The 20,135-nt window shown below is 42.9% G+C and overlaps 1 protein-coding gene across 1 annotated transcript in view; it reads left to right on the forward strand.

Moving 5' to 3' along the window:
* The window catches only part of MYO15A (myosin XVA), a 94,217-nt gene that overhangs the window by 42,297 nt on the left and 31,785 nt on the right, over nucleotides 1-20,135 (forward strand). The window contains exons 27-37 of the mRNA XM_075181317.1: nucleotides 483-569; nucleotides 1,822-1,947; nucleotides 3,420-3,515; nucleotides 3,765-4,000; nucleotides 4,475-4,653; nucleotides 13,702-13,774; nucleotides 14,195-14,383; nucleotides 14,523-14,635; nucleotides 15,492-15,586; nucleotides 18,100-18,220; nucleotides 19,268-19,329. Of these exons, the coding sequence (XP_075037418.1) occupies nucleotides 483-569; nucleotides 1,822-1,947; nucleotides 3,420-3,515; nucleotides 3,765-4,000; nucleotides 4,475-4,653; nucleotides 13,702-13,774; nucleotides 14,195-14,383; nucleotides 14,523-14,635; nucleotides 15,492-15,586; nucleotides 18,100-18,220; nucleotides 19,268-19,329 (1,377 nt within the window). The remainder of the gene's footprint in view (nucleotides 1-482; nucleotides 570-1,821; nucleotides 1,948-3,419; nucleotides 3,516-3,764; nucleotides 4,001-4,474; nucleotides 4,654-13,701; nucleotides 13,775-14,194; nucleotides 14,384-14,522; nucleotides 14,636-15,491; nucleotides 15,587-18,099; nucleotides 18,221-19,267; nucleotides 19,330-20,135) is intronic.

Here is a 20,135-nt window from a genome sequence, read left to right on the forward strand (position 1 = left end):
ACATTTCTTCAATCAATATTAACTTATAAAGACTGGAGAGCAGGAAACGGGAGAGGAATTATACTGTGTATTTGGTGAATAATGGGAATTACAGTCAGTTCCAGAGTTACCTATTTAGAAGATTCGACTCTCCCTGGCAAGTGTGGACAGTCCGAAACTATATGTTTGTACCCCTTGAATCAATAGAAAGAACGTCACAAAATGTATACTGTATGTATCAATGGTGATAGAATACCTGGAAGCCTGTAGCCCATATCATATATACAGATAAAGTTTATTTGTCTCTTATCTGTTGGAAGTGTCAGAATCTGATTGTATTTCCTGTTTGAGTCTGTTTACTGAAGCTTCTTCAATACTAGGAAATAAGACTATAGTCCATGGTTCTCCAGCTGTGTTTAGACAACAGCTCAAGATACAGCCTCACATTGCTGCTGCTTGGACAAAGAGCACTAATCAGAAGATATGTTCTCTTATCTCTCCAGGAGCTGACTAAGAGAGAGGTGTTTAATGTAACCCATCTGGATATCCCAGCAGAGCTGGCCGGGCTTCTCCGCTCAGCAACAGGTAAAGTGCCCGACTCATGTATTTTCTACACAAGATTTAACTCTCGGTCTTTACTGAGCGCACTAGATCGCAATCGTGCCATTTGCAGGTGGAGCTCACATTCATATACATACTTGTGCCAATATCTGAAGGATAAGGCCGTGCCTGTGACTATTAGCCGATGTCTGGTGAGATGCGGTCATCGTCTGAGTCTACCATTTCGTCCTGACAAATGATAGATCCCAATCAGATGTTGATCGACATTTGACATGTGGCTAGTTAGGTCTAAAACGTCCGAATGGGCCATCAAAGTCACAGCGTGTATGGACACCTTAAGGGAAACACGTCCAGCAAAGCCTACAGCATGTACCTATAGATATATTTCCCAATTTCATGTTCATGTATTGGTGGCATATCCACACAACACGGTGGGAGGGGGGGAATCTGGTGTTGTGGCCAGCACTTCTGGCATTTTGTACCACCCCGAGAGACCCCTTCTCCTCCCCTAAAACCAAAATCCATTGCAATGCAGAGCAGAAGTGAGCAAGATATACCTCCCAACCCTCCGACCCGATCTGGACAAAGCTGTACCAATCAGAACGGTGGGACAGAGCCCTAAAATCGATATTGTTCCATCTAAATCAAGACAGTTGGTAGGTATGCTATAGGGACAATGGGACAAGAGAGCTTTTCCCCTTCCTATTTGAGGTCATGGAGTGGGACAGAAGGATTCCTTACCTAGGAATACCTCCAGTGTATATCCAGCCCAGAGTCCGCTTATTTATTGGTCAAGTCTTCCATAACTCTGCACCAATGTTAGCCACACTCATGTCATGTGAAAGGTATAAGAGCTGTCAAAATGATGGAGCATGGGTCAGAAGTTGCCGAAAAGATCTATACGTCAATTATTGGCTAAATTTACGTATAAGGAATAATGAACTCTGAAATAAAAACCCATTTTTTCAATGACAGAATCCATATAAAGTGTCTCCATTGCCTACAGACAGTACTGATATTCATAAGAATGCAGCATCAGTAGGAACCAGTGACATCACAGAAGCATGGTGTGATGTCACTGCTTCCCACAGAAGGGACAGGCTGCATTCACAGGAGCATTGGTTCAGACCACAAAGTGTCTGCCTCCACTGTGTGTAGTGGGTGGGTACATCATCCTGCAAACTAAAGTGTGTCATATAGGGAAGCAAGTGATTTCTAATCAATACTAGTAAAATTGCAATATTTAATCCTGAATCCTGCTCTTTTCTTCCCTCAGCTCAGAAGAACCTCATGCTGGAGAGTGTTAGTCCTAGTCACACCCCCAGGCTGCAGGCTGACTCCCAGCTCACTCTGCCCCTCGACATCAACAACTACCCCATGTTCAAATATGTGCGAGTTTTCTTCAGGGTAAGAGATAGGATCACATGAGCTATGGCTATTTTCTCTTGGATATATATTGACTTTAAGACACTATTTGTCTTATATGGAGTCGGGTTAGCCATGTATATATGTTTACCCATACAGCACATGGGATTGTTGTGGGTATTTTACACTTTGCAATAATATCTCAAGATCACACTTGATTTTCAGATGAGAGCCTGTACTCTGAGATCTACCATAAAGTTCTGCATGTATCTACCATACATGGTATCTACCACAAAGCCTTGCATGGTAGGTTTCTACCATAAAGTTCTGCATGGTATCTACCATAAATGGTATCTACTACAAAGCCTTGTATGGTAGGTTTACTTTCTACCATAAAGTTCGGTATGGTATCTACCATACATGGTATCTACCACAAGGCCTTGAATGGTAGGTTTCTAGCATAAAGTTCAGCATGGTATCTACTATACATGGTATCTACTACAAAGCCTTGCATGGTAGGTGTCTACCATAAAGTTCTGCATGGTATCTACCATACATGGTATCTACTACAAAGCCTTGTATGGTAGGTGTCTACTATAAAGTTCAGCATGGTATCTACCACAAGGCCTTGAATGGTAGGTTTCTACCATAAAGTTCTGCATGGTATCTACCATAAATGGTATCTACCACAAAGCCTTGAATGGTAGGTTTCTACCATAAAGTTCTGCATGGTATCTACCATAAATGGTATCTACCACAAAGCCTTACATGGTAGGTTTCTACCATAAAGTTCTGCATGGTATCTACTACAAAGCCTTGTATGGTAGGTGTCTACTATAAAGTTCTGCATGGTATCTACCCTCTCAATGCATGTGTGTAGGGCTCAGCTTTTGTCGCAAAGTTTGGAATAGAGAAACCTTTGGTTCATTCAGATTTTCTGTTTCCAACATACAATCCCCCTTGTTAAAGTTGTATGATAATCCCACAGGAGGACATGGTTGCCAGTTTCTCATGAGCTGTCACCTTGCAAAGTCTTTCCCATAATAGTTTGTTCCCATAATCATGTTTAATATTCTGTTTGTACCAATGGGCCATCTACTTGCTCATCCTCATCATCACCGATGAATTGTATGGCACCACAAATTACGAAGCAGTGGAACATCAGTGTAAAAATCACACGAATACAAGTTAAACATAATAAAATATGTGAGTACAAATAGAAGCACAAATTACACAAGGACAGCTACAAGTAGCACATAATCAGGTACAAATTACGAAGTACAGTTTTAACATACAACCATAACACTCAAACAAAAAAAGTTAAGTGAAAAACGTAACAGATAAATTAAAAGTAGACCAAGAAGGTGGGGATATGAGACATAGGATAGAGAAGGCCCAGCTCGTGAAAGCTTAAAGTCTACATGTTCTTGCCACACCAGCCAAAAATTGCCAGGCTTACTACCATGTTACGATCAGAGGATTCATGATAATCACACGTCTCCTCTCTTCTGCAGGAACCTCTTTTTGGGATGTTGACAATGATACTTGGATCGTCTCTACTTCCTGTGGAAGATGAGCTAAAGCCACAAGCCATTACCGCCTTCAAACTAGTGAGTATTAGTAGTCACTGTATTTTATTAGTGGCATTTCTACCCTATAGAGGTTCATGCTTGTTTTTGTAAAGTTACAATAACGGGCAATAATCTAAACTAGTCACAGTTAACCAAATGGTTCTAATCGTCTTTTTTGAAAACAATCAGCCCAGGAATTTACGTATCCCCATGTGCCCATGTGTATCCACCAGATTTCTTGCACATTTCCATGTGATGTTCGCTTGGTCTTCTCTCTTTATAATCCAGGTACTGAGGTTCATGGGTGACCCGTTCCTTGATGGAGCCCAGGAGATCTTGTTTGGAAATTACATAATCCAAAAGGGGTTGACTAATATGGGGCTTCGGGATGAGATCCTGGCTCAAATAGCCAATCAGGTGTGGCAGAACACCAACCCAAACAACGAGGAACGTGGCTGGTACCTCTTGGCATCCTGTCTCAGCAGCTTTGCACCTTCCCCCAACCTGGACAAGTATCTCCTCAAGTAAGAGTCTCGGCTGTGCTATCTGTTAAATCAGAACTTACCATCGATTTATAGTAACAACACAAAATGAAAACCATTTAGGAATGGGTCTGTGCTTAAAATATCTACAAATATAGCAGATTTCAATTTGCTTTAATCATATAAAAATATGTTAGTGGACAGAACAACATAGACAAGGGACGAAGAGACACACAAAATTATAGGCTATCAGGTCATTGATAAATCACATGGAACTGCATCAAAATGACGACACAAGACGTACATTGGAACAGAGTATAATATAGCAGAAATGTATAAACCTGAATTTGATATTTAATATATTCCAAGATGCAGTATAATGATGCCGCAAATGGCACAAATAGGGTTCTAATGATGTTTTGTTTGTTTTTTTTTATTTACAAAATACATTACCTTCCTATCTACGGTAACACAAAGTGATCAGAAATTCTCCATCAATAATGTGTGTTTTCCCAGGTATGTTTCGGACTATGCCTACAACGGGTATAAACCAGTATGCCAACATAAACTGGTCCTGGCAATACAGAAATCCCAGCAGGGGTCTGAAACAGCGAGGACCTTCCCTCCTTGTTTACTGGAGTGGACGGCGAGCAGGGAGAGAGCCAATATGGCTCTGGATATCCATTGCTTTGATGGTATGTTACACCGGGATATAAGTAATACAATAAGAACGATATAATACATCATAGGCAAACCGAGGGGGGGGGGGTTCCTAGTGCCTGGAAACCCCCCTCCAAGCATGGGGCACTGTGTAATTGAGTTGTAAGAAGACAAAAAAAATGCTTTAAGAGATTTAGTACACCCATTATAAAGATCTGACACCTTTTGCAGAGCTTTGTGGGTACATTTCAATTGTATCCCAAATGTAGAGTGTGTTTGGGACCAGAGGGAGCCACAGTATAGGGTGGAACATTAAAGCCTTCCATAACAGCAGGGCACTGACCACTCCAAGGGGTAAATGTATCAAGCTGAGAGTTTTCTGGCAGGTTTGAAAAATGGAGATGTTGCCTATAGCAACCAATCAGATTCTAGCTGTCATTTTGTAGAATGTAGGGATGTGCACCGGCGACTTTTGAGGTCTCGTGTTTTGTGTTTTGGATCCGGATTTTCGTTATTTTTGAGGTTCGGATTTGTCTCGCAAAACACTTGACGAAAGGTCTCGGTTCGGATTTAAGGTATTGGATTCGGATTTTTTTTGAAAAAAACATAAAAAGTTTAAAAATCAAGTTTTTGGGCTTATTTTCACTCCTAGGCTATTATTAACCTCAATAACATTCAATAACAAGCATTTCCACTAATTTACAGTGTATTCTGAACACCTCACAATATAGTTATTAGTCCAAAACGTTGCAACAAGGTATCTTTCTGGACTGCGTAGAGGAGTGGGTCACCACAATATATATTAAAAACCCTGAACTTTTATGATTCGCACCAATAATTGTACCTGGACTGCGTAGAGGAGTGGGTCACCACAATATATTAAAAACCCTGAACTTTTATGAATCGCACCAATAAATGTACCTGGACTGCGTAGAGGAGTGGGTCACCACAATATATATAATAAGAAAACCATCAACTGGTTTGATTCGCACCAATAAATGTACCTGGACTGCGTAGAGGAGTGGGTCACCACAATATATTAAAAACCCTGAACTTTTATGAATCGCACCAATAAATGTACCTGGACTGCGTAGAGGAGTGGGTCACCACAATATATATAATAAGAAAACCATCAACTTGTTTGATTCGCACCAATAAATGTACCTGGACTGCGTAGAGGAGTGGGTCACCACAATATCTTAAAAACCCTGAACTTTTATGAATCGCACCAATAAATGTACCTGGACTGCGTAGAGGAGTGGGTCACCACAATATATATAATAAGAAAACCATCAACTTGTTTGATTCGCACCAATAAATGTACCTGGACTGCGTAGAGGAGTGGGTCACCACAATATATTAAAAACCCTGAACTTTTATGAATCGCACCAATAAATGTACCTGGACTGCGTAGAGGAGTGGGTCACCACAATATATATAATAAGAAAACCATCAACTGGTTTGATTCGCACCAATAAATGTACCTGGACTGCGTAGAGGAGTGGGTCACCACAATATATTAAAAACCCTGAACTTTTATGAATCGCACCAATAAATGTACCTGGACTGCGTAGAGGAGTGGGTCACCACAATATATATAATAAGAAAACCATCAACTTGTTTGATTCGCACCAATAAATGTACCTGGACTGCGTAGAGGAGTGGGTCACCACAATATCTTAAAAACCCTGAACTTTTATGAATCGCACCAATAAATGTACCTGGACTGCGTAGAGGAGTGGGTCACCACAATATATATAATAAGAAAACCATCAACTTGTTTGATTCGCACCAATAAATGTACCTGGACTGCGTAGAGGAGTGGGTCACCACAATATATTAAAAACCCTGAACTTTTATGAATCGCACCAATAAATGTACCTGGACTGCGTAGAGGAGTGGGTCACCACAATATCTTAAAAACCCTGAACTTTTATGAATCGCACCAATAAATGTACCTGGACTGCGTAGAGGAGTGGGTCACCACAATATATATAATAAGAAAACCATCAACTTGTTTGATTCGCACCAATAAATGTACCTGGACTGCGTAGAGGAGTGGGTCACCACAATATATATAATAAGAAAACCATCAACTTGTTTGATTCGCACCAATAAATGTACCTGGACTGCGTAGAGGAGTGGGCACTGGGCACCACAATAAAATATATAAAAAACCTTCAACAGGTCTGCATTACACTACACATACGGCTGCTCCTCCATCCTCTCCATCATATACATGTTGGAGTTTTAGCATGTGACAACCTCTTGTTTTTGATAATGTCAGTGCATTTTGAATATTTTTCAATTTGCCCCACACCACTGAATGTACTTTATCTATGATACGCATCTATCTATCTTGACTGCGTAGTGTGGTGGCCCCGGTACACAATTTGGTACCGGGGCCACAATAAAATAAATACACCCTCCACGTGTCAGAATTCCACCAAACAAGTATCTGGACTGCGTAGTGGGGTGGCCCCGGTACCCAACTTGATACCGGGGCCACAATAAAATAAATACACCCTCCACGTGTCAGAATTCCACCAAACAAGTATCTGGACTGCGTAGTGGGGTGGCCCCGGTACCCAACTTGATACCGGGGCCACAATAAAATAAATACACCCTCCACGTGTCAGAATTCCACCAAACAAGTATCTGGACTGCGTAGTGGGGTGGCCCCGGTACCCAACTTGATACCGGGGCCACAATAAAATAAATACACCCTCCACGTGTCAGAATTCCACCAAACAAGTATCTGGACTGCGTAGTGGGGTGGCCCCGGTACCCAACTTGATACCGGGGCCACAATAAAATAAATACACCCTCCACGTGTCAGAATTCCACCAAACAAGTATCTGGACTGCGTAGTGGGGTGGCCCCGGTACCCAACTTGATACCGGGGCCACAATAAAATAAATACACCCTCCACGTGTCAGAATTCCACCAAACAAGTATCTGGACTGCGTAGTGGGGTGGCCCCGGTACCCAACTTGATACCGGGGCCACAATACCTCCTCCAAACATGCTACAGACAATTCGTCATTGAGATCCCATTAAGTATGTTAAAGACAGACAGGGTCCAAGTGTTATTAGTTGACTTTGTAAGAAAAAAACTGTCCCTGTTGCACATAGTCGTGCAATGAAGACTTACTTTTTCATTTAAAGGCACGATCTTTCAAGTGTAGTGTTTGTAAGTCTAAGTCATATTATACTTTTGGTAAAATTGGTTTTTTTGGTTCCTCTTTATGTTAATTAATTAGTAATAGAATTAAAGTAGGAAATAGAATTAAATAGAATTAAAGTAGGAAATAGAGTGGTATAGAGTTGTAGTGTGGTATAGATAGAGTGGTCCACACAATATAATAATAAAACCCTCAACTGGTCTGAATTCCACCAAACAAGTATCTTGACTGCGTAGTGTGGTGGCCCCGGTACACAATTTGGTACCGAGGCCACAATATAATTAAAAAACCCTCCACGTGTCGGAATTCCACCAAACAAGTATCTGGACTGCATAGTGGGGTGGCCCCGGTACCCAATTTGATACCGGGGCCACAATACCTCCTCAAAACATGCTCCAGACAATTCGTCATTGACAGACCCCAGACAGACAGGGTCGTAGTGTTACTGTTTGACTTTGTAAACCCAAAAAAATGTCCCTGTTGCACTTGCACATAGTCGTGCAATCAAGACTGACTTTTTCATTTAAAGGCACGATCTTTCAAGTGTCAGAAAGAGAGAGAAGACACAGGAGAGGAGAGTTGTAGCTGGGGACCTGGGGTGGAAGCTCCCAGGCTCCCCCAGCATTGCCTGGAAGTCTGAGCGTGGTGACTGAGCCAGGGCAAGGAATGTGTGCCCTGGATGAGGGGGAGAACTCCATGCCACTATAGTGAACCCAAGAGAGAGGGGGACACTGCACATGGAAGAGGCCCTGGAGTGAGGGCTGCTACAAGAGGCATGGTAGCTGTAGTGTCAGATCCTGAGGCTGAGAGTACACAGAGTGACGTGTCAGAGCACAGGAGACATTATCCCCGCAGAGGAGGGATGAGCTGCAGTTGAGAGGTCTGCTGTTGAAATAGGACATGCACACTTTAACAAACCAATCATTTCAGCGACAGGGCCTACCAAACAACTTTGACTGAAATGATTGGTTTGTTTGGGCCCCCACACCAAAAAAGCTATTCATCTCTCCCTGTACAGACTAAACAGGCTCTACTGAGGCAAGATGTCGTCCTCATCCTCAACCTCTGATTCCTCTCCCCCTACAGTGTCTACTTCCTCCTCATCACACATTATCAATTCGTCCCCGCTGGACTCCACAACCACAGGTCCCTCTGTAGTATCTGGAGGGCAGTGCTGTACTTCATTGAGGAATTGATTATTCATTTTTATAAACATCATTTTTTCAACGTTGTGAGGAAGCAACCTCCTTCGCCGCTCACTGACCAGGTTCCCCGCTGCACTAAAAACTCTTTCCGAGTACACACTGGAGGGGGGACAACTCAGGTAAAATAGAGCCAGTTTGTACAGGGGCTTCCAAACTGCCTTTTTTTCCTGCCAGTAACAATATGGACTGTCTGACATGTCTACTTGGATGGTGTCAGCAAAGTAATCATCCACAATTTTTTCTATTGTGACAGCATCCAATGCAGCGAGAGTAGACATGTCTGCAATGGTTGGCAGGTCCTTCAGTCCGGACCAGATGTTATCAGCATCCCCGCCAGTGCCTCTTTTGGGAAAACTGAGCTTTTTCCTCGCAGCCATAGATGTGGAAGAAAATGAGGGTGGAGCTGTTGGCATGTCACGGTCCTCTTCAGAGGACAATCTCCTGACCAGCAGGTCTTTGCACCGCTGTAGATTTGTGTCCGCCGGAAACAGAGACACAACATACGCTTTAAACCGAGGATCGAGCACGGTGGCCAGAATGTATTCCTCTGACTTTAAAAGAGTGACCACCCTCGGATCCTGGCAAAGCGTACGAAGGGCTACATCCACAAGAGCTACATGCTTGCTGTAATCGCAATGGCTTACCAGCTCCTCCCTCACTTTCTCCAGCTGCTTCTGCAACAGCCTGATCAGGGGAATGACCTGACTCAAGCTGGCAGTGTCGGAACTGACTTCTCGTGTGGCAAGTTCAAATGGCTGCAGAACCTTGCACAACACGGAAATCAGTCTCCACTGCGCTTGACTCAGGCGCATCCCCACTCCTTTGCCTATGTCGTAGGTGGCTGTGTAGGCCTGAATGGCCTTTTGCTGCTCCTCCATCCTCTGCAGCATATAGAGGGTGGAGTTCCAGCGCGTCACAACCTCTTGTTTGAGGTGATGGCAGGGCAGGTTCAAGCTTTTCTGATGTGCCTCTAGTCTGCGGTAGGCACTGGCTGAATGCCGAAAGTGTCCAGCAATTTTGCGGGCCACCGCAAGCATCTCCTGCACACCCCTGTCACTCTTGAGGTAATGCTGCACCACCAAATTAATGGTGTGGGCAAAACATGGGACGTGCTGGAAATTGCCCATATTTAATGCCCGCACAATGTTACTGGCATTGTCTGACACCACAAATCCCCATGAGAGTCTAAGTGGGGTAAGCCACTGGGAGATAATTTCCCTCATTTTCTCTAATATGTTGGCAGCGTTGTGCCTCTTATTAAAGCCTGTAATGCACAATGTTGCCTGCCTTTGCATGAGCAGCCATTTTGTAGATGCTGCTACTGATGCAGCTGTTGCTGTTGCTGCGGAAGGGGATGCATCTACCCAGTGGGCTGTCACAGTCATATAGTCCTTCGTTTGCCCAGAACCACTTGTCCACATGTCCGTGGTTAAGTGGACAGTGGGTACAACCGCATTTTTAAGAGCACTGAGGACACTTGATCGTACTTCTCTGTACATTTTTGGTATCGCCTGCCTAGTGAAGTGGAATCTCGAGGGGATTTGGTACCGGGGACACAATACCTCCATCAACCCTCTAAATCCCACTCCACTGATGGCGGACACCGGGCGCACGTCTAACACCAACATTGCAGTTACAGCCGCAGTTATACGCTTTGCAATAGGGTGACTACTATCGTATTTGGTGGTCATGGCAAACGACTGTTGGACGGTCAATTGTTTGGTGAAAGACTTAGCGGTCTTACGACTTCCCCTCTGGGAAGATGACCGACTAACAGCAGCAACAGCAGCAGTGGCAGTAGTAGGCGTACCGCTGCAGGATTCCTCGGATGAATCCCGTATTGAGGAGGACTCAGTCTGGCTGGTGACTTGGGCTGCAGGACTGAATCTGATGGAGATTGTGGAGGAAGTTGACGAGGAGGGTGTTGCTGGTGTGTATCCAACTGGACCACGGGATTTAGGTGTCCCTGTACCGATGAGGGTCCTAGCCCCAGTTCCTGAACTAACCACTGAACTATGAAGGTTATTCAGGTGACGTATAAGGGAGGATGTTCCTAGGTGGGCAAGATCCTTACCCCTGCTTATTTGAGCTTTACATAAGCTACATATTGCCATACATTGGTTGTCTGGATTTGGATAAAAATAACTCCAGACCGAAGAGGTGCATTTTTTGGTCTTCTGACCAGGCATGACGATGGGCTTTTTCATCCCATGGACATCAGCTGTTTCCCCCCCTGGTGCCTCATTTACAATAACCACATCACCATCCTCATCATCAAGTTCCTCCACAGCGCCAGCTACATCATCAATAGCCTCCTCCCGAGCCACCTCTTCCCGTACAGTGATGGGAAGGTCAGGCTTGACAACCACCAACACGCTTGGACTCGCCTTGGGGATTTGTGATAATTTCTCTTTAGAAGGCAGAGTTGTTTGCTGTTTTGTTGCTGACAGCATAACTCTCTTCAATTTTTTGTAGGGGGGGGGAGGAGGAGGAGGGCTAAGATCCGTGGGTGAAGCTGAACCACTAGTCATGAACACGGGCCAGGGCCTAAGCCGTTCCTTGCCACTCCGTGTCGTAAATGGCATATTGGCAACTTTACGTTTCTCCTCAGATGATTTTAAGTTTCTCTTTTTGCTACTTTTTCTTAACTTGGGCTTTTTGGATTTTACATGCCCGGTACTACGAGATTGGGCATCGGGCTTGGAAGACGACGTTGATGGCATTTCATCGTCTATGTCATGACTAGTGGCAGCAGCTTCAGCATTAGGAGGAAGTGGGTCTTGATCTTTCCCTACTTTATCCTCCAAATTTTTGGTCTCCATTATATGTAGCACAAGATACTGCAGAATGTGTGAACTTGGTAATATTGCAGTACCAATGGACTTATAATGCTGGATTGGTTTTGCAAATTTGGTTATAATTATTATATATATTTTTTTTTTTTTAAATTTTTTATTTTTTTTTACTTTTTTTTTATTTTTTACAAACTTGGGAATAATGGGGAAATAACTATGCCCTTAGAAGCACAGAGCACAGGACACAGCACCACTGGACTGAACAGGACACGGCACAGGACCCAGCAGCACTACGGAACTCAGCAGGACAGAGCACAGGACACAGCACCACTGGACTGATACTGCAGAATGTGTAAACTTTGTAATATTGCAGTACCACTGGACTTTTACTGCTGAATGTGTGAACTTGGTAATATTGCAGTACCAATGGACTTATAATGCTGGATTGGTTTTGCAAATTTGGTTATAATTATTATATATATTTTTTTTTTTTTTAATTTTTTATTTTTTTTTACTTTTTTTTTATTTTTTACAAACTTGGGAATAATGGGGAAATAACTATGCCCTTAGAAGCACAGAGCACAGGACACAGCACCACTGGACTGAACAGGACACGGCACAGGACCCAGCAGCACTACGGAACTCAGCAGGACAGAGCACAGGACACAGCACCACTGGACTGATACTGCAGAATGTGTAAACTTTGTAATATTGCAGTACCACTGGACTTTTACTGCTGAATGTGTGAACTTGGTAATATTGCAGTACCAATGGACTTATAATGCTGGATTGGTTTTGCAAATTTGGTTATAATTATTATATATTTTTTTTTTTTTTTAATTTTTTTATTTTTTTTTACTTTTTTTTTATTTTTTACAAACTTGGGAATAATGGGGAAATAACTATGCCCTTAGAAGCACAGAGCACAGGACACAGCACCACTGGACTGAACAGGACACGGCACAGGACCCAGCAGCACTACGGAACTCAGCAGGACAGAGCACAGGACACAGCACCACTGGACTGATACTGCAGAATGTGTAAACTTTGTAATATTGCAGTACCACTGGACTTTTACTGCTGAATGTGTGAACTTGGTAATATTGCAGTACCAATGGGCTTATACTGCAGGATTGGTTGTGAAAATTTTGTGGTAATTAAAAAATATTAAAGTAGTTTTTGGTATTTTATAAAAAAAACTTTTTTTTATTTTTTTAAACACAGGGGAATATTGGGGAAATAACTATGCCCTTAGAAGCACAGAGCACAGGACACAGCACCACTGGACTGAACAGGACACAGCACAGGACCCAGCAGCACCACTGACCTCAGAAGGACAGAGCACAGCACACAGCACCACTGGACTGATACTGCAGAACACAGCACAGCACAGCACAGCACAGCACTAAACAGCACAGCACTAAACAGCACAGAACTAAACAGCACAGAACTAAACAGCACAGAGGACCACCTAACACACCCTCCCTCTACCCTGATCAATGCCCGAGTGAAGATGGCGGCGACTAGCGGGGAATTTATAGGATCCGAGTATCGCGAGATCCGACAACGGGATTATGAGTCAGAGCCTCAGTTTCACTTTTGAATTTGGCGCCAATACCCGGATCTGTCTCGGATCCGACTCGGATCCGCAACGTTCGGGTGGGCTCGGATTTCAGAAATCCGAGCGCGCTCATCCCTAGTAGAATGTACTAAATAAATGATAGTTAGAATCTGATTGGTTTTTCAAACCCGCCGGAAAACTCTCAGCTTGATACATTTACCCCCAAGTCTCCATTTTACTAGCAATTTCATAGATCTGCCTAGATTATCAGAGTCAGGTCACTTGCTGATGTCATTAATCTTCATTATAAACCACCGTTATCTTCCTGTCTCTCTAGGTACAATGATTTTGTGTCCCATCCATTCATGGACTGATGGAGAGGAGATAGCAGGGGACGTCCTCAGACACAGGTAGACTTATGAAGACAATCCAGTGTCTTTTAGGGATGTGTAATGTTCAGTATTTAGTAAATGCAGAGACTGATTTATATCCATCATTATTGCTCATGCCATACAAAGTTATTTTTATATTGTGGTCTGCTGTGAGATGTTGTTGTCACAATACCCCCATCTACAGGCTACTAGAAGGTACTGCACTCATTTAAAATTGTAGACAAATGATTGAATTCGAGGCAGTGTCTTTCACCAGGATGGTGTCTTGGTGATGTCATTTGTTCCTAGTGAATGGACAGGCTTCATTTGAATATTGGTTTAGCCCAAAAATGTCTGCCTCCATTGTGTCTAGGCGGCAGGTGCCCTTTAATGCAGACTGTGATTTGTAGCTATTGGTTTCAGGATTTCTAATACAATACCCCTGTCCTCTCTCCTTAGGGGGGTGACTGAGGGCTGGAGGGGCTGGTCGGTGTCTATAAAGGACGGCGGTCATTGGTCGGAGCTGGCTGGCCACGATTATGTCCTGGATCTGATATCTGATGTGGAATTGCCCAGAGAATTTCCCAAACAGAAGTCTTACTTCATCACTTCAGAAGCGGCATATGAGTGTATTGACCAACGCAGTGCGTAGGTATCTTACTACGTCCAGACTGACCGACACGCCTCTGTGTGTAACACAATGTGGATAACTAACTAAGACCCTTCCTACTTTCTGCTGACATTGTCCGAGTTTGATGTGCGAGTGCTTATCTCATTGTATTCATAGAGTGTTTGGGAATGGATCCGACGTGGATGAAGGGGTCCCACCCCCACCCATGATGAAAGCCCCCTCTTTACCACCTCAAGGTGTGCCCGATTCAGAAGGTTATTACAGCCATGGTAAGTGTAGGGCCCAGGAAACTGCAATAAGGGGCAGATTTATCAAACACTCTAAAAAGAGAAAGTGAATGAGTTGCCATAGCAACCAATCAGATTCTAGCTCTATCATGTATACAGTACATTCTATAAAATGATCACTAGAATCTGATTGGCTGTTATGGACAACACCTCCACTTTTCCTTGAAGTCTTGACAAATCTATCCCTAACGCACTTTTAATTTATTTTTCAGTACATCCAGATAATGAATCGGATAGAATACTTGATATTTAGGCAAACAATTATATTGATGCTCAATAGTGGACTTTGATGTATACATGCCTTCCTGCCATTTTTACTTTATTTTTCTGTATCTCTTTTGTTTTTTTCACCAAGGCCTATATCTAAATAGCAGGGTTGTTCATTTTTGTTGGTCTTGGATATGCCACAGCTCTGCTCCGCGCCTTGGATACCATACCTTGCTATCCACAGAGCGTTTTTTGTGTCACAGCCATGGGCAAATAAACTAAAACAACTCTTCCAGGGTGGTATTTAAAAGGCGTTGGTTAAAAAACACAGAAGAGAGACAGAAAGATAGAACAATGTATATTTATTAAAGGGGGTACATACAAACCAATCATGTAACCCTATGGGATATATTTACTAAACTGTGGGTTTGAAAAAGTAGAGATGTTGCCTATGGCAACCAATCAGATTCTAGCTGTCATTTTGTTGAATGTACTAAATAAATGACAGCTAGAATCTGATTGGTTGCTATAGGCAACATCTCCACAAACCTGCAGTTTAGTAAATCCAGCCCTTAGACCTTAGGCTAGACATTCGGGCTGGCGAATGATGCATCAATGTGTTTTATTCCAGCAGAATCGGACACTTTCAGTGAGCCGCCCTCTCAGAAAGGCATGGATCATTACCTGGACAGCCTGTTTGACCCTGTACTGTCCTACGGGAATGGGGTAAGAAAGCCCCACAATTGCCCCACTAACCAGGTCGCATTAGTCGCTGACCACACACTGAGAGATCAGGTCAGCAGTTTTGTCGCCTTTGACCATCAATCCTGATAAAAACCTGATCAGATTGGTCAGTGACAGATATCTGTTTGTTTGTTTCCTCATTGGTGTATTTTACAGCAACGTTTGCTTGTGCAGATAGAGAAGGCAACAAGTAATTCCTTGTGAAACCATGAACACAGGACCGATCAACGAGGTATCTCTTGTCGCCCTATGATACAGCGTAGTTGGGCTAAATGCCGTTTTTGAACCTTTCCCTATCCAAGCTTCATTGTTAGAAAGTAATAGGAACTTAAATATACTGGGCCTGATTCATTAAGGAAAGGAAAGCAAAAAAAATGAGTAACTTTGCACCTTGGCAAAACCATGTTGCATTAGAGGTAAATTTAAAGTGTGGGGAAAGACTTATAGTTGGGGTAGGGCATGTCCTAGATCAACTTTAAATTTCAGTGTAAAATTAAAGCTATCAAATATTTGTGTGTTACATGAAAAAACAGCCAGTATTTAACTTATGTGCAAAATAATAAACTAATTTGCACCCCTTGAATTTTAACATGGTTTTGTCCAGTAGACAACTTACTCATATTTTTGCCTTACTTTCCTTAATGAATCAGGCCCGAGGTCTCCCAGCTGTATACAGGTTCCAAATATCCATGAACTTTGTAGGTCTCTCATAACATAGAGAATATTAGATTCATTCAATCAGATACTGGATCTCTCTTATATGCAGTGTACAAGGTATTCTCACTGCACACTGCAGAATGCAGGCACTGTATCCACTTACATACAATCCACTAAAGTTCCATCTAGGGGGCATATTCAATTCCGATACCGATCCGCGGGATCGCGCCGGAACAGCCGCAAACCTAATCCGCGGTACCGCAATAACGTGGATTTTCGTTCGCAGCCCATAGGGTGCTGACGACAATCCGCGTTATTGCGGTACCGTATTACCGGCAGTACTGCGCATTTTCCGCGTTACCGCGCGTTACCGCGGATCGGATCGGAATTGAATATGCCCCTAGGAATTAAGTTACGTAAAAATAATTGAAAGACTGATGTATTGGATAATGATGTATTGATGTATTGGATAATCTGTGTATATTCAATATTATTATTTTTTTGTGCCTAAAAAACATTTGCTGTTTTCTGCTGTCTTGTCACATGTCAAAATAAGTAAATAAACTGAAAATTACAAACTCAGCAATTCTCCTGAAGGCTTCAGGTGAAACATTGTAGCAGTTTTAATATTGCAAGTCAGTGTAAAGAAATATTATTCATTGAGGGCCATATTTTGTGGAAAATCGCTCTGTGTGTGCCCAGGACCATATCATATGCAAGTGAACGCAGAAATTCGTCTTTGAGCGCAAAGGACCCTTACTATGATTTCAGGGGTGGAATGGTGAGGGTAATGGGTATATGTGTGTAATCAATGTACAGTAAGGGCGTGCCAAGCTAGATGGGTATATGTGTGTAGTCAATGTACAGTAAGGACGTGCCAAGCTAGATGGGTATATGTGTGTAGTCAATGTACAGTAAGGATGTGCCAAGCTAGATGGGTATATGTGTGTAGTCAATGTACAGTAAGGATGTGCCAAGCTAGATGGGTATATGTGTGTAGTCAATGTACAGTAAGGATGTGCCAAGCTAGATGGGTATATGTGTGCAGTCAATGTACAGTAAGGATGTGCCAAGCTAGATGGGTATATGTGTGTAGTCAATGTACAGTAAGGATGTGCCAAGCTAGAGCGCACACAGCAGCGCATGATTCAAGCTAAGCGCTGCCGGAGATAGCAGGAAGTGCTGCCCGCATGCACACAGCACTTCCTCTGTAACAGATTCTGATGAAGCCAGAGAGGCTTCAGCAGGATCCCATAGGAAATGACCGGTAACGCCGTCCCAAGATGGCGTTACCTGTCCGTGCAATGCACAGCTTATCAAAGCTTGATGCATTGCAGAACATTGCAGTCCCCATAGTAATCTATTTAGACCGCGATGCTGAACGGTATTTGCCTAAACGGAGGAGATTTCTGTGCATTCTCCTTCGCTAGACATGTAATGCACAGCAAATATACTTAAAAGATGCGGAAACTTATCAAAGCTTGATGCATAGACCCTGTAGTGTACTGAACACTTGCAGTAATACACATAAATAAAATATACTGTACATAACGATGCACAATAGTGTATCTGAGTAAAATTTTAAATGTAGGAAAATGTCATGTAAATCCAGTGTAATGGGTCCATTGGAATGTGTCGGGAATTGTGTAATCTTATGGGATGTAAACGGGTGATTTGAGAAACATTTGCTATTATTGGTAGGCAGGACATATGCTGCCTTGACAGAGCCCCTTTAATACAATGACTGTCACCTGATCTCACTGAGCTCTCTGTCAGATCACTTTCAGCTCATCCCCGCACAGCGGCCTCTTTACCTGGCTCTCGTCCTCTCTCCATAGGATTTGGAAAAGCTGACTGCAATGTCCCAGAAGATGAAGGGAGGCGGAGGTGTCAGAGGAAGAGACGGCAGCGAGGCTCCGGGAGAATCCAATTTGCCGGGCGAAGGATCCCACCGTCCAGGTGAGTCTGTATTCACTGTCATATTATAACGTCTACTGTTTCCTGTCGTTTATTGTGGAAAAATCAGTCAGGAAATTGTTTTTAGGTAACAAATTATCCATAAATAGCAGCTGTTGACCAATGTGGAACTAGAGAGCTGTGGGCAGGGAGGAGGGAAACGGGGGGGCCCCTGACCCTCTGCATCTGCCATGCAGCGGGCCCCATTATCTCCATGGACCCCAGTGCACGGCAGTTCTGCCACTGCCTGTTGCCTATACAGCAGAAGTTGAGAACACAGGCTATCAATTCACTAGGAACTAATGGCGTGACTGAGGCGTAAGGCACCACCCAGTCAAAAATGGCTGCCATTGTTGTGTGCGTTGGAGGCGGAGAAAATTATAGCTAGAGTCTGATTGGTTGCTATAGGCAACACCTCCATTTTTTAGGAGGTTTAGTAAATTTAGCCCAGTAGTAAATTGTGGGCATCACGATGGCTAAGTGGTTAGCACTTCTGCCTCACATCACTGGGTCTTTAGTTCAATTCTCGACCATGGCCTTATCTGTGAGGAGTTTATATGTCCCTGTGTTTGTGTGGGTTTCCTCCAGGTGCTCCGGTTTCCTCCCACACTCCAAAAACATAGTAGGTTAATTGGCTGCTATCAAAATTGACCCTAGTCTCTCTCTCTCTCTGTCTGTGTGTGTGTGTGTGTGTGTGTGTGTGTATGTTATGGAATTTAGACTGTAAGCTCCAATGGGGCAGGGACTGATGTGAATGAGTTCTCTGTACAGCGCTGCAAAATCAGTGGTACTATATAAATAAATGGTGATGATGATGATGATTGTTTTTAAAAAAAACATCATATCTAGGGGGTAATCTTTGTAAACATAGATCTCTGCGGTTTTGGATGGCCCAGTACATTACTTTTATTACATGCACCACCTATTAGAGGTCAAACAATAAGTGTTTTGGTGGTGGAAGACTAGTTGATAAATCTAAGTTGTGGAAATGGATTTGCCATTTTGACTAATAAGCCACAACCTGTAACATTAAACGGTTTCTTTCTGTAGGCTTGGAACAAACCATGTACACTCAGCAACAAGCTTACATCAACCAGCAAGCCATGTTACTGGTAAGTGGGACTGACCGTTCATGCTGCTTTCTCAATTCTTGGCAGTAAACATGTATGTGTTACCTGGTTTTGAAATTGAGATTTAAGTTGTTTTTTGTTATTAATGTGTCTCTTTAAAGAGCTCCAACCCAAAAAGTAAAATTGTAATATTAAGTACAGTTTATTATGTCACAGTGAAATCTGGTTTATTACTTACCTTTCCAGATCCCAATAATCCTTATACTGCGCTGCTGAGTTTGTTGTCAGGTTGTCAATGCCCCACCCCACTGCATGAGTCATGAATGAGTGGGAGTCTCATGCATTGAACCACTGATCCCTCCCTTGTCTCGGCAATAATCAGAAGCATGAGATTGTCATTGATCCATGACGCTTGCACTAGGAGAGTGGCATTGAGATTGAGTCAGCTATGGGGGGTGAGAGCTATGTGGAAAAAAGCTTTAAAATGTTCTGATTTAGACAATAGTGTATGCATTTTTATGAGGGGGTCTATCAAGACTGAAATGTCTCATCTTCCTCAATTGTCTTCCCTCACACACCAGGGGGTAAATGTATCAATCTGCGGGTTCTTCAACACCCGCGTGTTGAAGAACCCGCAGATTGATACATTTACCCCCAGGTCTTAACTAGTAAGTAATATTTCTGATTTTATTTTATTTTTTATTTTCTGAAACTTATTTGTGCAAACATATTGTATGTCTTGTTATTAATTTTTGTAACTAAGCCTTGGAAACATTTTTCAGATTAAATAAATTTAATCTAGTGTGTTCTCCGTGATTCTTTTGTGAATTTACGAAGCCCAGGGAGGC

Source organism: Mixophyes fleayi, chromosome 7 (assembly GCF_038048845.1).
Source record: "Mixophyes fleayi isolate aMixFle1 chromosome 7, aMixFle1.hap1, whole genome shotgun sequence".
Classification (NCBI taxonomy): domain Eukaryota; kingdom Metazoa; phylum Chordata; class Amphibia; order Anura; family Limnodynastidae; genus Mixophyes; species Mixophyes fleayi.